Below are 16699 nucleotides of genomic sequence, written 5' to 3' on the forward strand. Positions count from 1 at the left end.
AGCCTTCAGAGCTGTAGCACAGTCAGTGAATTGTGGTGAGTGTGCATATGTCTGTGTGTGTGTGTGTGTGTGTGTGTGTGTGTGTGTGTGTGTGTGTGTGTGTGTGTGTGTGCATGGTTTTGCTTTCAAGGTCTTAAGTATAAGCATGGCACTCTGGAGTGGATAATCAAGAGAATTCCCAGTGGGCCAGTAACATTTTGAGCTGATTACACATTTAAAGATTGCACAGATAAACTGTAAATGTTGCAGTTCTATACCAATCAATTGCTCCCTCATCAAGTAGTACAGCTGCAGAATTTCTAAATGCAATTGGTCAGCTAACGAGACTCATAGAGTGGATCGATTGACCTGTTCAGATTGCATGCAGCATGAATCTGGTGCAGTAAGTGCATTACTGTTTGCATTAATTTACAATGTAGCTATTCTTATAGATACATCATATGGAGATGAATAGCAGTAACAAAAACAGAAAAAAAAGAAAAAAAGGATATCTGAGGAGGGTTCACTGAAATGTTCAAAATATTGGATATAATAGCTAGTTTGTAAAATATTCACTGTCATGATTGTCACATTTAAGAAAAATCTTTACATGACATTTAAAAAAAATCTAGCACATAGAATAGCACTGGAAATGGAGAAGGTGAAAATGCCCAGAAAAAGCTTTTACCACAGTTGTTAACTAGATTTTGCTACAAGATTCTATGCACACACAATTAATAACATGTTGCAGACTCATAAATGAGATGCAGTGTGGATTTTAAAAATGTATCGATTACCACAAAAAACATCTAAGCAAGTGATAACATCTTAGATTTAGTTAATATGACTAATATTTCTCATTTCGCGATTGTTTAAGGATATAATATGATTAATATACAACCCTAATTCCAATGAAGTTGGCACGTTGTGTAAAACATGAATAAAAACAGAATATGATGATTTGCAAATCCTTTTCAACATATATATATATATATATATATATATATAATTGAATACACTGCAAGGACAAGATATTTAATGTTCAAACGATTAAACTTTATTGTTTTTTGCAAATATTCACTCATTTTCAATTTGATGCCTGCAACACATTCCAAAGAAGTTGGGACAGGGGCAACAAAAGACTGGGAAAGTTGAGGAACTTTTCCTGTTTGAAACATTCCAAAGGTTAATTGGAAACAGGTGAGTGTCATGACTGGGTATAAAGGGAGCATCCCTGAAAGGCTCAGTCGTTCACAAGCAAGGATGGAGTGAGGTTCACCACTTTGTGAACAACTGCGTGAGCAAATAGTCCAACAGTTTAAGAACAACGTTTCTCAATGTGCAATTGCAAGGAATTTAGGGATTTCATCATCTACAGTCCATAAGATCATCAAAAGATTCAGAGAATCTGGAGAAACCTCTGCAAGTAAGCGGCAAGGCAGAAAACCAATACTGAATGCCCGTGACCTTCGATCCCTCAGGCAGCACTGCATTAAAAACCCACATCATTCTGTAATGGATATTCCCACATGGGCTCAGGAACACTTCAGAAAACCACTGTCAGTGAACACAGTTCGTCGCTCCATCTACAAGTACAAGTTAAAACTCTGTCATGCAAAGCGAAAGCCATATATCAACAACACCCAGAAACGCCGCCGGCTTCTCTGGGCCCAAGCTCATCTGAGATGGACTGACACAAAGTGGAAAAGTGTCCTGTGGCCTGACGAGTCCATATTTCAAATTGTTTTTGGAAATCATGGACATCGTGTCCTCCGGGCCAAAGACGAAAAGGACTGTCCAGATTGTTATCAGTGCAAAGTTCAAAAGCCAGCATCTCTTATGGTATGGTGGTGTGTTAGTGCCCATGGCAGGGGTAACATCTGTTGCACATCTGTGAAGGCACCATTAATGCTGAAAGGTACATCCAGGTTTTGGAGCAACATATGCTGCCATCCAAGCGACGTCTTTTTCAGGGACGTCCTGCTTATTTCAGCAAGACAACGCCAAGCCACATTCTGCACGTGTTACAACAGCGTGGCTTCATAGTAAAAGAGTGCTGGTACTAGACTGGCCTGCCTGCAGTCCAGACCTGTCTCCTATTGAAAATGTGTGGCGCATTATGAAGCGCAAAATAAGACAACGGAGACCCCGGACTGTTGAGCAACTGAAGTTGTACATCATGGGAAAGAATTCCACCTACAAAGCTTCAGTAATTAGTGTCCTCTGCTCCCAAACGTTTATTGAGTGTTGTTAAAAGGAAAGCTGTCCCAACTTCTTTGGAACATGTTGCAGTCATCAAATTCAAAATGAGTGAATATTTGCAAAAAACAATAAAGTTTATCCGTAGGAACATTAAATATCTTGTCTTTGTAGTGTATTCAATTGAATATATGTTGAAAAGGATTTGCAAATCATTGTATTCTGTTTTACACAATGTCCCAACTTCATTGGAATTGGGGTTGTAATACGATTAATAATCAATTACACAGTTTTGTACTTGTTTTAAAAGACTTTACAGGGTTTTATTATATTGACAGATCATTTTTCAAATTAGTTTTGCAAAATTATCATTTTCCAGATCATTTTGCAGATGAAGTTACTTGATATAAGAAACAATCTAAGTAAAATTATCTGCCAATAGAACTAGACTCTTTCAGGTGATAAAATGACTAGAAAGACGTAAAAAGTGTAACAGTGTGACTAGCAGAGTAGATCAAAGAGAGAAACTGTTTAAAGCTTTAGTTGAAGGGATGGCTAACGCTCATGCACTAACCTGGCAGATGAAACTCATGGCTAAACTCTCTGTATGGTGGCTCTTTGATAAACACTTCTGACTTGACAGTCTCTGGATTTCACTATCAGAGGTAAAGATGAGGTTAAGAGATAGTGTCTTGTTGAAGGCATTAGAGTGGATTAGGATGAAATGTGTAAACCCTGTGAGTCATCTGTATTATTTGGGCCATGTGGGGGTGTCTGAAAGAGAGGTATGAGAGAAGGAAAAGGCCAGGATATGAGAGCATTCTGCATGACCCCAAAACTCACACAAGGCTTTCTTTCCTTTTTATCCTTTTCATGCTGACTTTAAATCACACATCCAAAGTAACTCCCTAAGCCCAGGCAGACAAAAGACACACAGATATTCCAGTCTGTCTAGTCCAGCCTGTTGGGGCCAGGTTATCACAGACTCACATACAAGTGTCCAGTTGTGATTCTGGGGTTAGTCTATAGGCACCAAGGCTGAACTGTACCCTGAGGCCACAGTGACTGAGACCAGGCAAAGTGGGACTGCACTACAGCCTCATGTCTTAAAATAGAGTCTTAGTAATGGGTTGAACAGATAACACTGGCGGGCTTCTCTGACCTTTACCACTGGAAGGCTGAAAATGAATTGGATGGGTGAGATGAGGCAGAAGGGCAAGCAAGTAGATGAAACCATAACATGCATCTTTGTAGATCTTTGCATATGTGTTGTTATTTTGCATCTGGATGAATGCTGGATCTGAGCCTTTTTTGTCTACGACAAAATGCATATGTCTTGTTTATGACATGTATGTACCAATTTGACTATTTAGATCTTGCAAATCAGTGAAAATGTGCATAGGACAAAAACCCAATTAATCATTCCCATAGACAAACACAACTTAGTCATGGAACCATTATGTGGATATAACTGTTGAAAACCTTGTATCACCAAAATGGTAACTTTACAGGATAAGGAAAAAAAACCTTCTTTACTTTTAATGTTAGTCAATGGAACCAGACATTTTTCCAAGTCATTTTGGGCCGTTTCTTTTGGGTCCATTCTTCATTAAATTTACGCACTATGTAAAGGGCAACAGGCATTTTCAAATAATTTCAAAAACTGAAAAACAACAAAAATTGAGATTTTCTTCTGACAACAGCAATATGTTGTTGACTGGAAAACCACAGAAGTCTTTTTATAATCTTACTTGAGCCTGCTTTACATGAGAAGGTTATCCACCATAATCTTTCTCTTTTAAGTGCCTAATGTTTGCTTTTCTTATTAAGGTTTTTAGTCAGTCTGTGCGTACAGAGATTGTACTTTGTTGGTGTCTCAAAGGCCTTTGAAAGCAGCTTTAAGTTTCTTCCATCCAAAGAAGATAAGCTTCTCTATTCTCAAACCTACATAAAGAGTTCAGTTCAGACATGCACACCTCAAATTCATTTAGGAGCCTGACAAGGGAGTCAGAAGCGTTATAGTCCAACACAAGGCACAAAACCAGCAGTACTACACAGATCACCCACTACATACAGTCTACATACAGTCTTTGTAAGATTCTGCCTGCCCTGAACTACATGCCTTCGACAAAGTCATCATCTGCCTAAAAGTGTTATTTTGTTTATGTTTGACTCTGATTCAATTGCGGTCTGTTTGTTTGTGTGTGTGCTGCATGTGTGTGCTGTATGTATGTATGTGTATGTTTGTGCAGGTCCTTGAATCTGGGCTGTTAAATGGCCCAAAAAAAAAACAAAATCCATGGCTATCATTAAATAAAAGGGTTTAATATGGTATGTAAGCACTGGCCCAATGCCGCACACCTCTTGCACCTACCACTTAGCCCTTAGCCTTCCATTTTACATGTTCACTCCTAGGTATATGGCGTCTCGATTTTTGTTGAGACAGAGGGGTAGGGTAAGTGTTAGGGCTGCATGGCTCTCCAAACAGTGTTATGAGAAAAAAAGGAAAAACCTCCAAGACCAAAGAAACCCACAAATGAAAGCTGTTTCTCATTTTAAAATGTAATCAATAATAGTATGCTGATATCTCGGTAGCTAGCTAGCTAAATTTCCTGTTCCACCTTAAACAGTCCAGCAGTACTGATGCCTGAAGTGCCAAAATGTAACTGCTGCTCCATTTACAGTGGAGCAGGAAAATTCAAATGAGAAGCTGTCCAATAGCTGACTTTAGTTATATATTACCAAAGAATTAGGGGTGGGCGATAATGAATAATTGTCATGCCCCCCTCTTTGAAAGCAAGTGATGCTCTAAACTAAAGACTAGCAGCGAGGTTACCGAACTTTACCCTCCTGTGCAGACTGGCAGGGTCACCTACAGAGCAAAGATTTTAACCACTACCTAACTCAGGTCTAAGGAGAACACAAGGAGGAGTGGTAAAAATAAGAAATGGGGTTGGGCCATTGTTAAAATATCAAAATGTACCATTCATTTCTCTCTTCATTAATCGAAATCAAGCTGCAAAAACAGCCTGTTTTTAACATTTTTTAATGAATATAAAAAACCAACACATTTACATATATCCACCTAATCAGCCTACAGCAGGTTATTCCACCCATTCATGTAGAAGTTATGAAGAGTGTTTATGCCTGTACTGCTTTTTAAATAAATCACAGTACAAACAGCCAATCAGAACAGATGTAGTTTACATATTCAGATTCAGATTCATTCAGATTCAGATTCCTTTATTGATCCCAGGGGGAAATTGCAGTTGTTACAGTTGCAGCCATTTATGTAAAATAAACACTTTACTAATAATTTAAAACAATATATAGAATTTACAGTATGTATAATTTAAAACAATATATAGAATTTACAGTATGTGTGTGCACCAGATTTAAGTACTCGGTGGACCATTCTACTGAATAAGTTCAAAAACTGCTTAAAAAACAGAAAACAAGTGGGTATGCACTCTCTTTCTCAAACACACACACACACACACACACACACACACACACACACACACACACACACACACACACACACACACGCTTCATCTTAGCCATTTATCCTGGGTCACTGAAGCCTATCAACATGCATTGGGCAGAAGGCACCCTGGAAAACACCCTGGACAGGCTGCCAGTCCATCAGACACACAGACATACACAGTCATTCTCTCCCAGACATCGATAGAACGTATAAACTCTACACAGTCACTTCCTGCAGTGAGGGGATAATACTATCGTGCTGCCCAGTAGGTATTCAGACCTTAGATATTCATATGGATTATATTATGATCCTTTTAAACCCGAAGCATTAACTGAGAAAGTAATAAGCTAAATACATACAAATTCAACCTTAAACCCAAAATTTCCACTTGTAAAATTTGAAGATAATAATGGCATTTTTGTGCATTTTCTCAATACTGTTTTTTAAAATACTGTTTTTCGACCCACCACCGATGGGAGGGGCAGTAGTAGGGGTTCGGTGCTTTGTGGATCGGGCAGTGTCCAAAGGCGTGGGCCTTGGTGTTCTGATCCTCGGTTGCTGAAACTGGCTTTTGGAACTTGGAACGTTACCTCACTGGCGGGAAAGGAGCCTGAGTTGGTGCGTGAGGTTGAGAGATACCGGCAAGATACAGTCAGGCTCACCTCAACACACAGCTTGGGCTCTGGGTCCAATCTCCTTGAGAGGGGCTGGTCTTCTCTGGAGTTGCCCATGGTGAGAGGCGGCAGGCAGGTGTGAGCTTTCTCATAACCCCTCGACTCGGTGCCTGTATGTTGAGGTTTTCTCCGGTGGACGAGAGGGTAGCTTCCCTATGCCTTCGGGTTGGGGAATGGGTCCTGACTGCTGTCTGTGCTTATGCACCGAACAGCAGTTCAGAGTACCCAGCCTTCTTAGAGTCCTTGGGAAGGGTGCTTGAAAGTGCTCCTCCTGGAGACTATATTGTCCTACTGGGGGACTTTAACACTCACGTGGGCAATGACAGTGAGACCTGGAGGGGTGTGATTGGGAGGAATGGCCTTTCTAATCTGAACCCGAGTGGTGTTCAGTTATTGGACTCCTGTGCAAACCACAGTTTGTCCATCATGAACACCATGTTTGAACACAAGGATGTCCATAAGTGCACATGGCACCAGGACACCCTAGGCCGCAGTTCAATGATTGACTTTGTAGTCGTATCATCGGACTTGCGGCCATGTTTTTTGGACACTCGGGTAAAGAGAGGAGCTGAGCTGTCAACTGATCACCACCTGGTGGTGAGTTGGATCAGGTGGGGGAAGATGCCGGTCAGACCAGGCAAGCCCAAACGTATAGTGAGATTGATCTTCAACTCACACCTCCATCAGAACTTTGACCAGATATCGGGGGAGGTGGGGGAAATTGACTCAGAATGGGCCATGTTCCGTTCCTCCATTGTTGAAGCGGCTGACTGTAGCTGTGGCCGTAAGGTAGTTGGTGCCTGTCGGGGCGGTACCCCTCGAACCTGGTGGTGGACACCCCAGATGAGAGATGCCATCAAGCTGAAGAAGGAGTCCTACCGGGCATGGTTGGCCTGTGGGACACCAGAGGCAGCTGGCAGGTATCGACAGGCCAAGTGATCTGCGGCTTCAGTCGTTGCCAGGCAAAACCCGTATATGGGAGGAGTTTGGTGAGGCCTTGGAAAGTGACTTTAAGTCAGCTCCGAAAAGATTCTGGCAAACCATCAGGCGACTCGGAAGGGGAAAGCAGTGTGCCACTAGCACTGTATATAGTGGAGATGGTGTGCTGCTGACTTCAACTGAAGACGTCATTGGGCGGTGGAAGGAATAATTTGAGGACCTTCTCAATCCCACGGACATGTTCTCCAGTGAGGAGGCAGAATCTGGGGACATGGGAATAGGCTTGTCCATTACTGAGGTCGAAGTCGCTAAGGTAGTTAAGAAGCTCCTTGGTGGCAAGGCTCCAGGGGTGGATGAGATCCGCCCTGAGTTCCTCAAGGCTCTGGATGTTGTGGGGCTGTCTTGGCTGACACGCCTTTTCAGCGTTGCGTGGACATTGGGGGCGGTGCCACTGGATTGGCAGACTGGGGTGGTGCTGCCTCTTTTTACAAAAGGGGATCGAAGGGTGTGTTCCAACTACAGGGGAATCACACTCCTCAGCCTCCCCGGTAAGGTCTATGCAGGGGTACTGGAGAAGAGAGTGCGGCTTATAGTCGAACCTCGGATCCAGGAGAAGCAGTGTGCGTTCCACCCTGGTCGTGGAACACTGGACCAACTCTTCACCCTCTCCAGGATTCTGGAGGGTTCATGGGAGTTTGCCCCACCAGTCCACATGTGCTTTGTGGATCTGGAGAATGCATTCGACTGTGTTCCATGGGGTATTCTGTGGGAGGTGCTTCAGGAGTATGGGGTACATGGCTCTTTGCTACGAGCCATTCAGGCCCTGTACAAACAAAGCTGGAGTTTGGTTCGCATAGCCGGCAGTAAGTCAGACTCGTTCCCAGTCAGAGTTGGACTCTGTCAGGGCTGCCCTTTGTCACCGATTCTATTCATAATTTTTATGGATAGAATTTCTGGTTTGCAGCCGAGTGTGAAGCGGCCGGGATGAGAATCAGTACCTCTAAATCAGAGACCATGGTTCTCAGGCAGAAAAGGGTGGAGAGCCCTCTCTGGGTCGGGGATAGGCTCATGCCTCAAGTGGAGGAGTTCAAGTATCTCGGGGTCTTGTTCACGAGTGATGGTACAAGGGAGCGGGAGATTGACAGGCGGATTGGTGCTGGGTCAGCAGTGATGCGGGCTCTTTACTGGTCTGTTGTGGTAAAGAAAGAGCTGAGCCATAAGGCAAGGCTCTCGATTTACCGGTCGATCTACGTTCCCACCCTCACCTATGGTCATGACCTTTGGGTAATGACCGAAAGAACGAGATCGCGAATACAAGCGGCCGAAATGAGTTTCCTCCGCAGGGTGTCTGGACTCTCCCTTAGAGATAGGGTGAGAAGTTCAGTCATAGAGCCGCTGCTTCTTCACGTCGAGAGGAGCCAGCTGAGGTGGTTCGGGCATCTGGTTAGGATGCCTCCTGGACGCCTCCCTCGGGAGGTGTCACAGGCAAGTCCACCTGGGAGGAGACCCCGGGGAAGACCCAGGACACGCTGGCGTGACTATATCGCCCAGCTGGCCTGGGAGCGCCTCGGAATCCCCCTTGGAGAGCTAGTGGAAGTGGCTGGAGAAAGGGAGGTCTGGGCCTCATTGCTTAGGATGCTGCCCCCGCGACCCGAAACCCGGAGAAGCGGAAGATAATGAATGGATGGATGTTTTTTAAAAGATCATTTTAATTTCTTTTGAAGTAAAGTTGAAAGATTTAGGTTTCATTTCTGCATTAAAAAAACATTCAAAGAAATGCTGTTCCACATTTTCTTGTCAATTCCAAAACAAAAATGCTTTTAGTCCATAAGTGGAGCCTTATTTTAGCCACACCCCTGCATTTTAGTGCAGGAAGTGAGATTACATCCCTGCCTTGGCCACATGGCCTCTAACACATGAACACATGTCCCAAAGTCTGAAAATCAGTGTGTAACATTAAGAATTGTCACTAGTGAAACGCATATTTTTGTGTTTTAATAAAAATATTATGTGTGTACAACTATTCAAAGCTGTGTTTGCTAGTCATGTACTGGCTAGCATTTCAGAGTTATGCAACAACGACTTATGACTCTTTTTGGAACATAAACAAGCACAGACGTCACAAGGGACCCTTGGGGAAACAAATAAGTAAAATAGAAGACCTTTGTAGGATGTAACGGCTGTAAATCGGGGAATAGTCTCCTGAGTGCTGTGGCCCTGGAGACTACATCCCTGGAGACTATGAGATGATGATGGTGAAATGCTTCTCTGGGTGTGTATGTTTGTATATGTGAGTAGTAGAGAGTGTATGGGGTTTTACATGTGGGTCAGGATGACAGACAGCGATCTCTGGGCACTTAAACTGCCCAGCTGCTTCACAGAGACAGAGAGGAAGTGCTCTAATTAAAGGTCTGTTTGAAGCTGGGGAGGAAACGGCAACACGTTGGTGCCCTGCTTCCACAATCCAAAAACATTTATAAAAGAGTCATTATGAAAGATATTTCATCATTCGCCGATGCTGCTGTTTATAGTTATTTTCTGTATTTTGTTTCACTGCAGTATTTGCTGTTTGAGTACACTCCAATCCAATTATTCTGAGTGACTGTGATCAGAGCATGCTCAGCTCCAGAGTATTTGAAATGAGCCATTTTTCTAACTGCTTGCTTAAACAGTAATGAGAATGGACAGCCATTAAACAAAATCTAGTTCTGCAGATGTAGCGGTGCCCATAAAGTTGTAATTTAATTTTAAACAAAAGTTATGGCCTGTTCCAAAGTCCACACTTGTGGTTTGTGTTTTGGCTTAAATGGATACTCACGTGGTGGATTTCCAAATCAAAATTGTGCAAGCACTCTTTAAGACCAGAGCATGTGGCTATGTATCGTATCTGTGTTAGACAGGTATTTGCACTGTTGTTGTTCTTCCACAATATTTTAATACTGCATAACATCTTTGAAAAAGAAAAAAATAAATAACACTGAATCACACAAAATGGTTCAGTACATTATTTTATTTATCTTAAAGCAGTAAACATTTCATTGTTTACAGGCATTGTGACTAGATTTAAGCAATGCTAATTTGATCTGATGTCAAAAAAAAAAATCTAAAACTAGAAAAGACTGTAAAATTTTGTTTTAAACATTTTCCTAAAACCTCATTTGGTACAGAATTAAATTAATTATGTCTTAAATCAATTCTGTATTGATCTATACTGCTCCTATGGTGAAGCTGCAAAAATGAAATCTTAACAAGCCAGAAAATCTTGACAGTTAGCAATAAATCTTGCTTTTCATTTTAAGATTAAATCACTAGATTAGGTTTATGTGTACAAGATTAATCTGCTATCTTGAAAAGTTTTGAAGCTCTCTACTATGACAATGTTTCTAAAATTTAGCTGGTTAATCTTACACAGACCATAAGTATTTGGATGTGATTGAAGTGTAGACTTTCAGCTTTAACTCAAAAGGTTTAATAAAGTATTGCATGAACGTTTAGGTATTATAACCATTTTTTACATTGTCTGCAAAGTTTAACAGGCTCAAAAATAATTGATAAGCAAAAATGATTGATAAGCAGTTTCATGGTCAGGTGTGGCCTGTTCTCTGGTTATAACAGGACTAATTAGGGAGATAAAAGTTCTGGAGTTGATTCAAGGTGTTTAATATGCATTTGATATCTGTTCAACTCTCAATGTGCAGTCCAAAGAAGTGTTGATGTGTTGAAGAAGTGTTGATGCCAGTGAAGGGAAAAAGCAAAACAAACCTATTAGAGAGATTGCAGAACTTTTAAAAGTGGCCAAATCAACAATTTGGTAAGTTCTTAAAAAGAAGGCAAAACGAATGCACCGGTGAGCTCAGCAACACCAAAAGGCCTAGAAGACCATGGAAGACAACTCTAGTGGATGATCACAAAATTCTTTTCTTGGTGAAGAAAAACGCCTTCACAACATCTAGTCAATTCAAGGACATTCTAGAGGGGGTTTGCATGTCATTGACAGAGTCTACAATCAAAAGATGCTTTCATGAATGTAAATACAGAAGGTTTACCTCAAGATGAAAACCACTGGTAACACTCAATAACAGAAAGGCCAGATTAGACTGTGCTAGAAAACATCTAAAAAAAGTCCAAAAAGATTGTTGGACAAATGAAAACGAGATTAACATGTACTAAAATGATGGGAAGAGAAGAGTATGAAGAAGGAAAGGAAGGGCTCATGGTCTGATACCACATCATCTGTCAAACATGGTGGAGGCAGTGTTATGGCATGGGCATGTATAGCTGCCAGTGAAACTGGGTCACTGGTGTTTACCGATGATGTGACTGCTAATAGAAGTAGGAGAATGAAGTCTGAAGTGTATAGAGCTATACTTCCTGCTCAGATTCAGTCAAATGTAAAACTGGTAGATGGCAATTCACAGTGCACATGGATAATAACCCAAAACATCATGTGAAAACAACACAACAGCTTCTTAATGCAAAGAAATTGAATGTTCTAAATGTCTAATTGAGCATGAGGTTTTCACTTACTGAAGACCAAACTGAGTTCAGAAAGACCCAAACAGGTAACAACTGAAGGTGGCTGCAGTAAAAGTGTAGCAAAGCATTGCAAAGGAAGACACTCAGAATTTGTAGATGTCTATTGGTTTCAGTCATTGACTATAAAGGATTTGCATCCAAGTGTTAAAAATAATCCCTGAGTTTATAATTATGTTAGCATGTTCATTTACTTTGGAGCCTTGGAAATGGAAATGGCTGTAATTCCTAAACAGTTAATGCTGTATTTTCACATCTTGACTGCTTCATTTCACATCCATTATGGTGGTGTACAGAGACAAAATTACAAAAATTGTGTCACCATCTATGTACTTATGGACCTGACTGTATTATCATTTTTGCATTTTATTGACAAATTGGCAAACATGGCCATGTTATTAGATTATAATAATATGACAGTAATGCAAAAAGGTCTAGAGAAAGTCTAGAGTTCAAGAGAATTAACAATATAATAATAGACAAAACTTAAATAACAGTCACTAGTTGTAAATTCACAACCATTGTACTGTTATTTAAAAACATAATTAAAATAATTGAATTGATGGCAATTTTTATGGCAGATTGCATGAGCATACACATTTCTTTACAGTGTGGTCATATGCACTGTACTTTTGCATGTTTGAGAAATGGGACACACTAAGACTTTAAACAGAAAGAACATGAACACACAAACAAGTGCACAAAACTGCATGTGAACTTTGTGACAGGCTGCCAAGCTCAGGTGATGTAAACTGATTAGTTCAGAGTCTTTGATATGTGAACAGGTCTGAGAATGATTATTGGTTTCTCAAGGGAAACACACGTGATCTGCTCTGTTTTTCTATGTTCTGTTTACTCATTTGGACAGAAACTGTGGATAGTCTGCCATACTGTATATTATGAACTTGGCAAGCTGCTTTCCTCACACAGGCCAGAAACGAAATAGGCCTGCAGTGAGGAGTGGAGGATGCAGTTCTAAAGAGAGAAATGAGTGCACAGAAGGATTGAGACAGCTGTGATGCCCACTGGGGAGAGGAAGTTTAGAAGACTTGAGAAGCTCTAGCTTTTTTGACATTTTCCCTGGCTCCTGCTGCATTTGCTGGCAAAGCAGTGTCTGTACACTCTTGAAAATAAAGGCGCCAAAAGGTTTTCTTTGGAGCAATACTATAAGAGAATCTCAGTTCAATTGAGTGGTTTTAATTAATATTTTTTTAAAGAACCATTTATTGAAAGGGAATCAAAAGTGGTTGTTCTATGTTGTTGTTTCAAAGAACACTCAATGATATTTTATACGTTTTAGTCTGGAAAAAAGTATAGTAGTTTCCAAAGTGTAGGTTTGCAGTAAGACACTGCAATTTAAGGAGTTAAACTGAATACTTTTGCATTAAATTAAGTTTCTTCAACAGAATTACTCAAGTACAGTGCAGGGCAATATTATTGTTGTTGTTATTTTATGTGTGCGCAGCTTTTCAAAGCTGTGTTTGCTAGTCAGTACCAAAACATCTGATAAAATTAAATTACTTTAATTTCACAAAGTACATAAACAGAACCCAAATAATAAACTATGCTGGCCACTTTTCAGTGGCTTAGGCTGGCTAGACTTTTCAGCCTCTTACTCAAGCTTCTCAGCTGTTCCGTCAGTCTCTTGTAGTTGCTGCTGCTGCTCGTCCCTCTCTCCCTCTGTTCCCTCTCAGATCTTTTTAGCCAGCCAGATCAGCATCAGTGGGCTCTCATTAAGGGCAACATGAGGGAATGAGAGCTCATCGCTCTGCCTCCTCGTCACCGCCCCCAGCTGGCAACTCGGCCACCCAGGTTGAACATGAGGTGTAGTGAAGCGACTTCGCTGTGTAACCAGGCATGGGGCCCAGGCGAGGGCCCAATTGTTGCTTTTTTTCCTCTCACTAGAACATCTTAGACAATATAATTGTACAGTAATAGTCCAGAAGTTATTTAGGGTGGCTGTATGTCCACCCCCTGGTGGCTGTATGTCCAAAGCAGCTGCTTATGTTGCTTATTATGTAGAGTCAGCATGGAGTTCTTGTGCACGACTCCTAATTCAGCATTCATCAACAATTGTAAGTTGGTTACCAACATACAGCATTCACCGAAACAAATTAAACTGGGGGGGGACGACGACACACAACCAACGTTCTATAAATGTTCTACTCTAACTTGCTTGTAATTACACATTTTCCCACAGATGTGTCTAAATCCCCAATGTAGATAATGCTGTTTTCTCAATATGTATTACGGACTTACCAGGTCTCTTTTGAACAAAGTTATAGTCTTTAATATGCTATGTTAGTTCAAACCGACAAAGAACACATTCTTTTGAAAAGTTAGATGTCACCAAACTTTTGATTGGTAGCACATTCCAAAAAGGCATGACTCTAACATTCCTTTTGTTCTCTCTTCTAGATAGACTTTAGCAGACACCTGCTCTCATCTGCAATGATGACTATGATCCCTTCCTGGTTTCCTCTGTTTGTTTTCATCTTCTTCAACAGGTAAGCTCTGCTGTTTGCTCTTCATTTCATTCGGCCAGCCCAATTCAGCTGCTGTTGTTCAAGTACGTGGAATGATTCCAAAAGTGCTTTATTTATTCTCTGTGGTTTTAACCTAGGTTTAAATGAAGAGGGAGCCTGAACCAGTTGGAATATTTGCTGTGTGCTCTGCAGGTTATTTACATATGCTTTAAGAGTGGGAGAAAGGGTGAGAATGAGAGAGAGAGAATATTAGGACAGAGGCAATGAAAGACAGAGATACACATGAAAATAGTACCCAGTGTGGCTCAGTCTGCTGTGTCTAGAAACTCCAGTGCAGCAAACTCCCTCCCAGAGAGCTGCTCACAAAGTGTGGAAATTGACATGGACTCTGCCAGCCATGCAGCGCAATCCTCATCACCACACGCCCTTCTGCAGCTAGTCAATCACAGCCGGGGGTGCCCTGCAGCACACACGCAGAGAGGATAATGATATAGTTTAGGGCGAGTTCAAATGTGACCATAACCTTTTTACGCTCTGGCAAAAGCTGGTTGCAGTAAACACTTGCAGTATACACAAACCCACCAACATGATCACAAAGCAGACAAATAACACACACATAGTAAACAATACAAACACACTTACAAAGCACTTTCCCACAGAGACAAACATAAAGAAGTGAAAACTACTTGTGTCTTTCATCATCTGCTTACTTAAATCAAAGCACTATACAAGTGAATTGATATTCCAGCAATTTTCAACCTAATCTGAGTGAGTGAGTTGATCCCACAACCGGGGAAATTCCACCTCCGCATTTAACCCATCCGTGAAGTGAAACACACTAGTGAACACACACACACTAGGGGGCAGTGAGCACACTTGCCTGGAGCAGTGGGCAGCCCTATCCACAGCGCCCGGGGAGCAGTTGGGGGTTAGGTGTCTTGCTCAAGGACACCTCAGTCATGGACTGTCGACACCAGGGATTGAACCGGCACAGGGCCAGATCCTTAACCTCCAGCCCACGACTGCCCCAATCTCCATCTACCGCTTCTGTATAGTAGGAAACACAAAACACACTTTTAATAGAAATGAATAGGTCTAACACCCAAAACCTTACAAATTGAGAATTGTTACTGTCCAACAAAAGTAATTTTACAGAAGTCACGAAGTAAATTTGTACATTTTACAAACTAATGTAAATGTAAATGTAATGTAAAAAAAAATCTAATCACTTTATACACAGCACAAAGGACTGTTGAGAAACAAAAACCAGGAAACAATGGCGATACATGCCTGTATCAATGATGTAATACATGTAGAGCGATGAAATATATAAACAATGAATAAATGAATTGTGTTGCCTTTAAGTAACTGAAGTACTTGATGAATGAATTTATGAATTTTTCTTATTTGCATTTATAGATCATTTATTTTTTTTCTATTTTGTTACATCAACAATTGCATCTTATGTTATAATAACATAGCCAGTTTATTCCAACTCTACTCTATATGAAGGGAAATGTGTGGTATAATTAACCATTAACTTATTTGAGGGAAGCTTGAAATATATATCCACATAATGCAAATTCAAAAAATTGTTATACTCTAACAATAAATTCAAAATATTGTCCTTGTTAATGGATTATATGACACAGATTCAGCCAAATAGCATTTAAAAGTTGTGTTTAGGAAAGCATATATTTTTCTCTTTCATTGCTTTTGACTTTAAAAGCTGCAGTTATTTTTGCACTATTATGCTGCCTCGCTTTCAGTGCTGATTGTAGAACATTAAGCAAGTTTAACCGATTGTTAGTGAAAGAGCTTATGAAGCAAATGTGGTGTTAATAGCAGTTACTTTAGATTGCAAAGCAAAGAGTGAATGGAAATGCTTTAAGTGAAAACTCATTAAAAGTTAAAGGACCCAAAAGGTACCGATCTAACGTGATTCATTTCCTTTTTTCTTCATCTTCTTCCGTTTTTTTCTTTCATCTGAAAAATTCCGAATGCTACTTGTTATTCTATAAATCTCCCAGCATAAAGAAACAGTGCTGCACTTACACTTAGCTTACGCTGTTAGTGTCTCCTACATTCAGCTTTTGTTGAATATAGTGACCAAATAAAGGAAAGTCTTTCACAATTTGACATATAAAGAACATTATGTTGTGGCCTTTGTTTCTCACTATAGATCTCTCTCTCTCTCTCTCTCTCTCTCTCTCTCTCTCTCTCTCTCTCTACTCATCAACTGTCATCTCTCTCCCAGACTTCTAGCAGCTCACTTAAAAAAACATTCTGTCTGGCTTAACCTCACAGTCTCGCAGTCTACAGTCTACACCTGTCTAGACATTCAAATTCATATTTTACTGACAGAGATCAGATGGACTGAGGTGATGCAGTGCAAGGGTAAT

The 16699-nt window shown here is 40.8% G+C and overlaps 1 protein-coding gene across 2 annotated transcripts in view; it reads left to right on the plus strand.

Annotated features, from left to right (window-relative positions):
- LOC108426858 (gamma-aminobutyric acid receptor subunit pi) overlaps nt 1-16699 on the plus strand; it is a 72725-nt gene that overhangs the window by 10728 nt on the left and 45298 nt on the right. Inside the window, exon 2 of one of the 2 annotated variants that reach the window (XM_017696660.2) lies at nt 14230-14318. In XM_017696660.2, the coding sequence (XP_017552149.1) occupies nt 14263-14318 (56 nt within the window). In that variant the 5' untranslated portion in view covers nt 14230-14262. The remainder of the gene's footprint in view (nt 1-14229; nt 14319-16699) is intronic. The other variant, XM_017696661.2, reaches the window with a different exon arrangement.

This window comes from Pygocentrus nattereri, chromosome 5 (assembly GCF_015220715.1).
Source record: "Pygocentrus nattereri isolate fPygNat1 chromosome 5, fPygNat1.pri, whole genome shotgun sequence".
In the NCBI taxonomy this organism is placed as follows: Eukaryota; Metazoa; Chordata; class Actinopteri; order Characiformes; family Serrasalmidae; genus Pygocentrus; species Pygocentrus nattereri.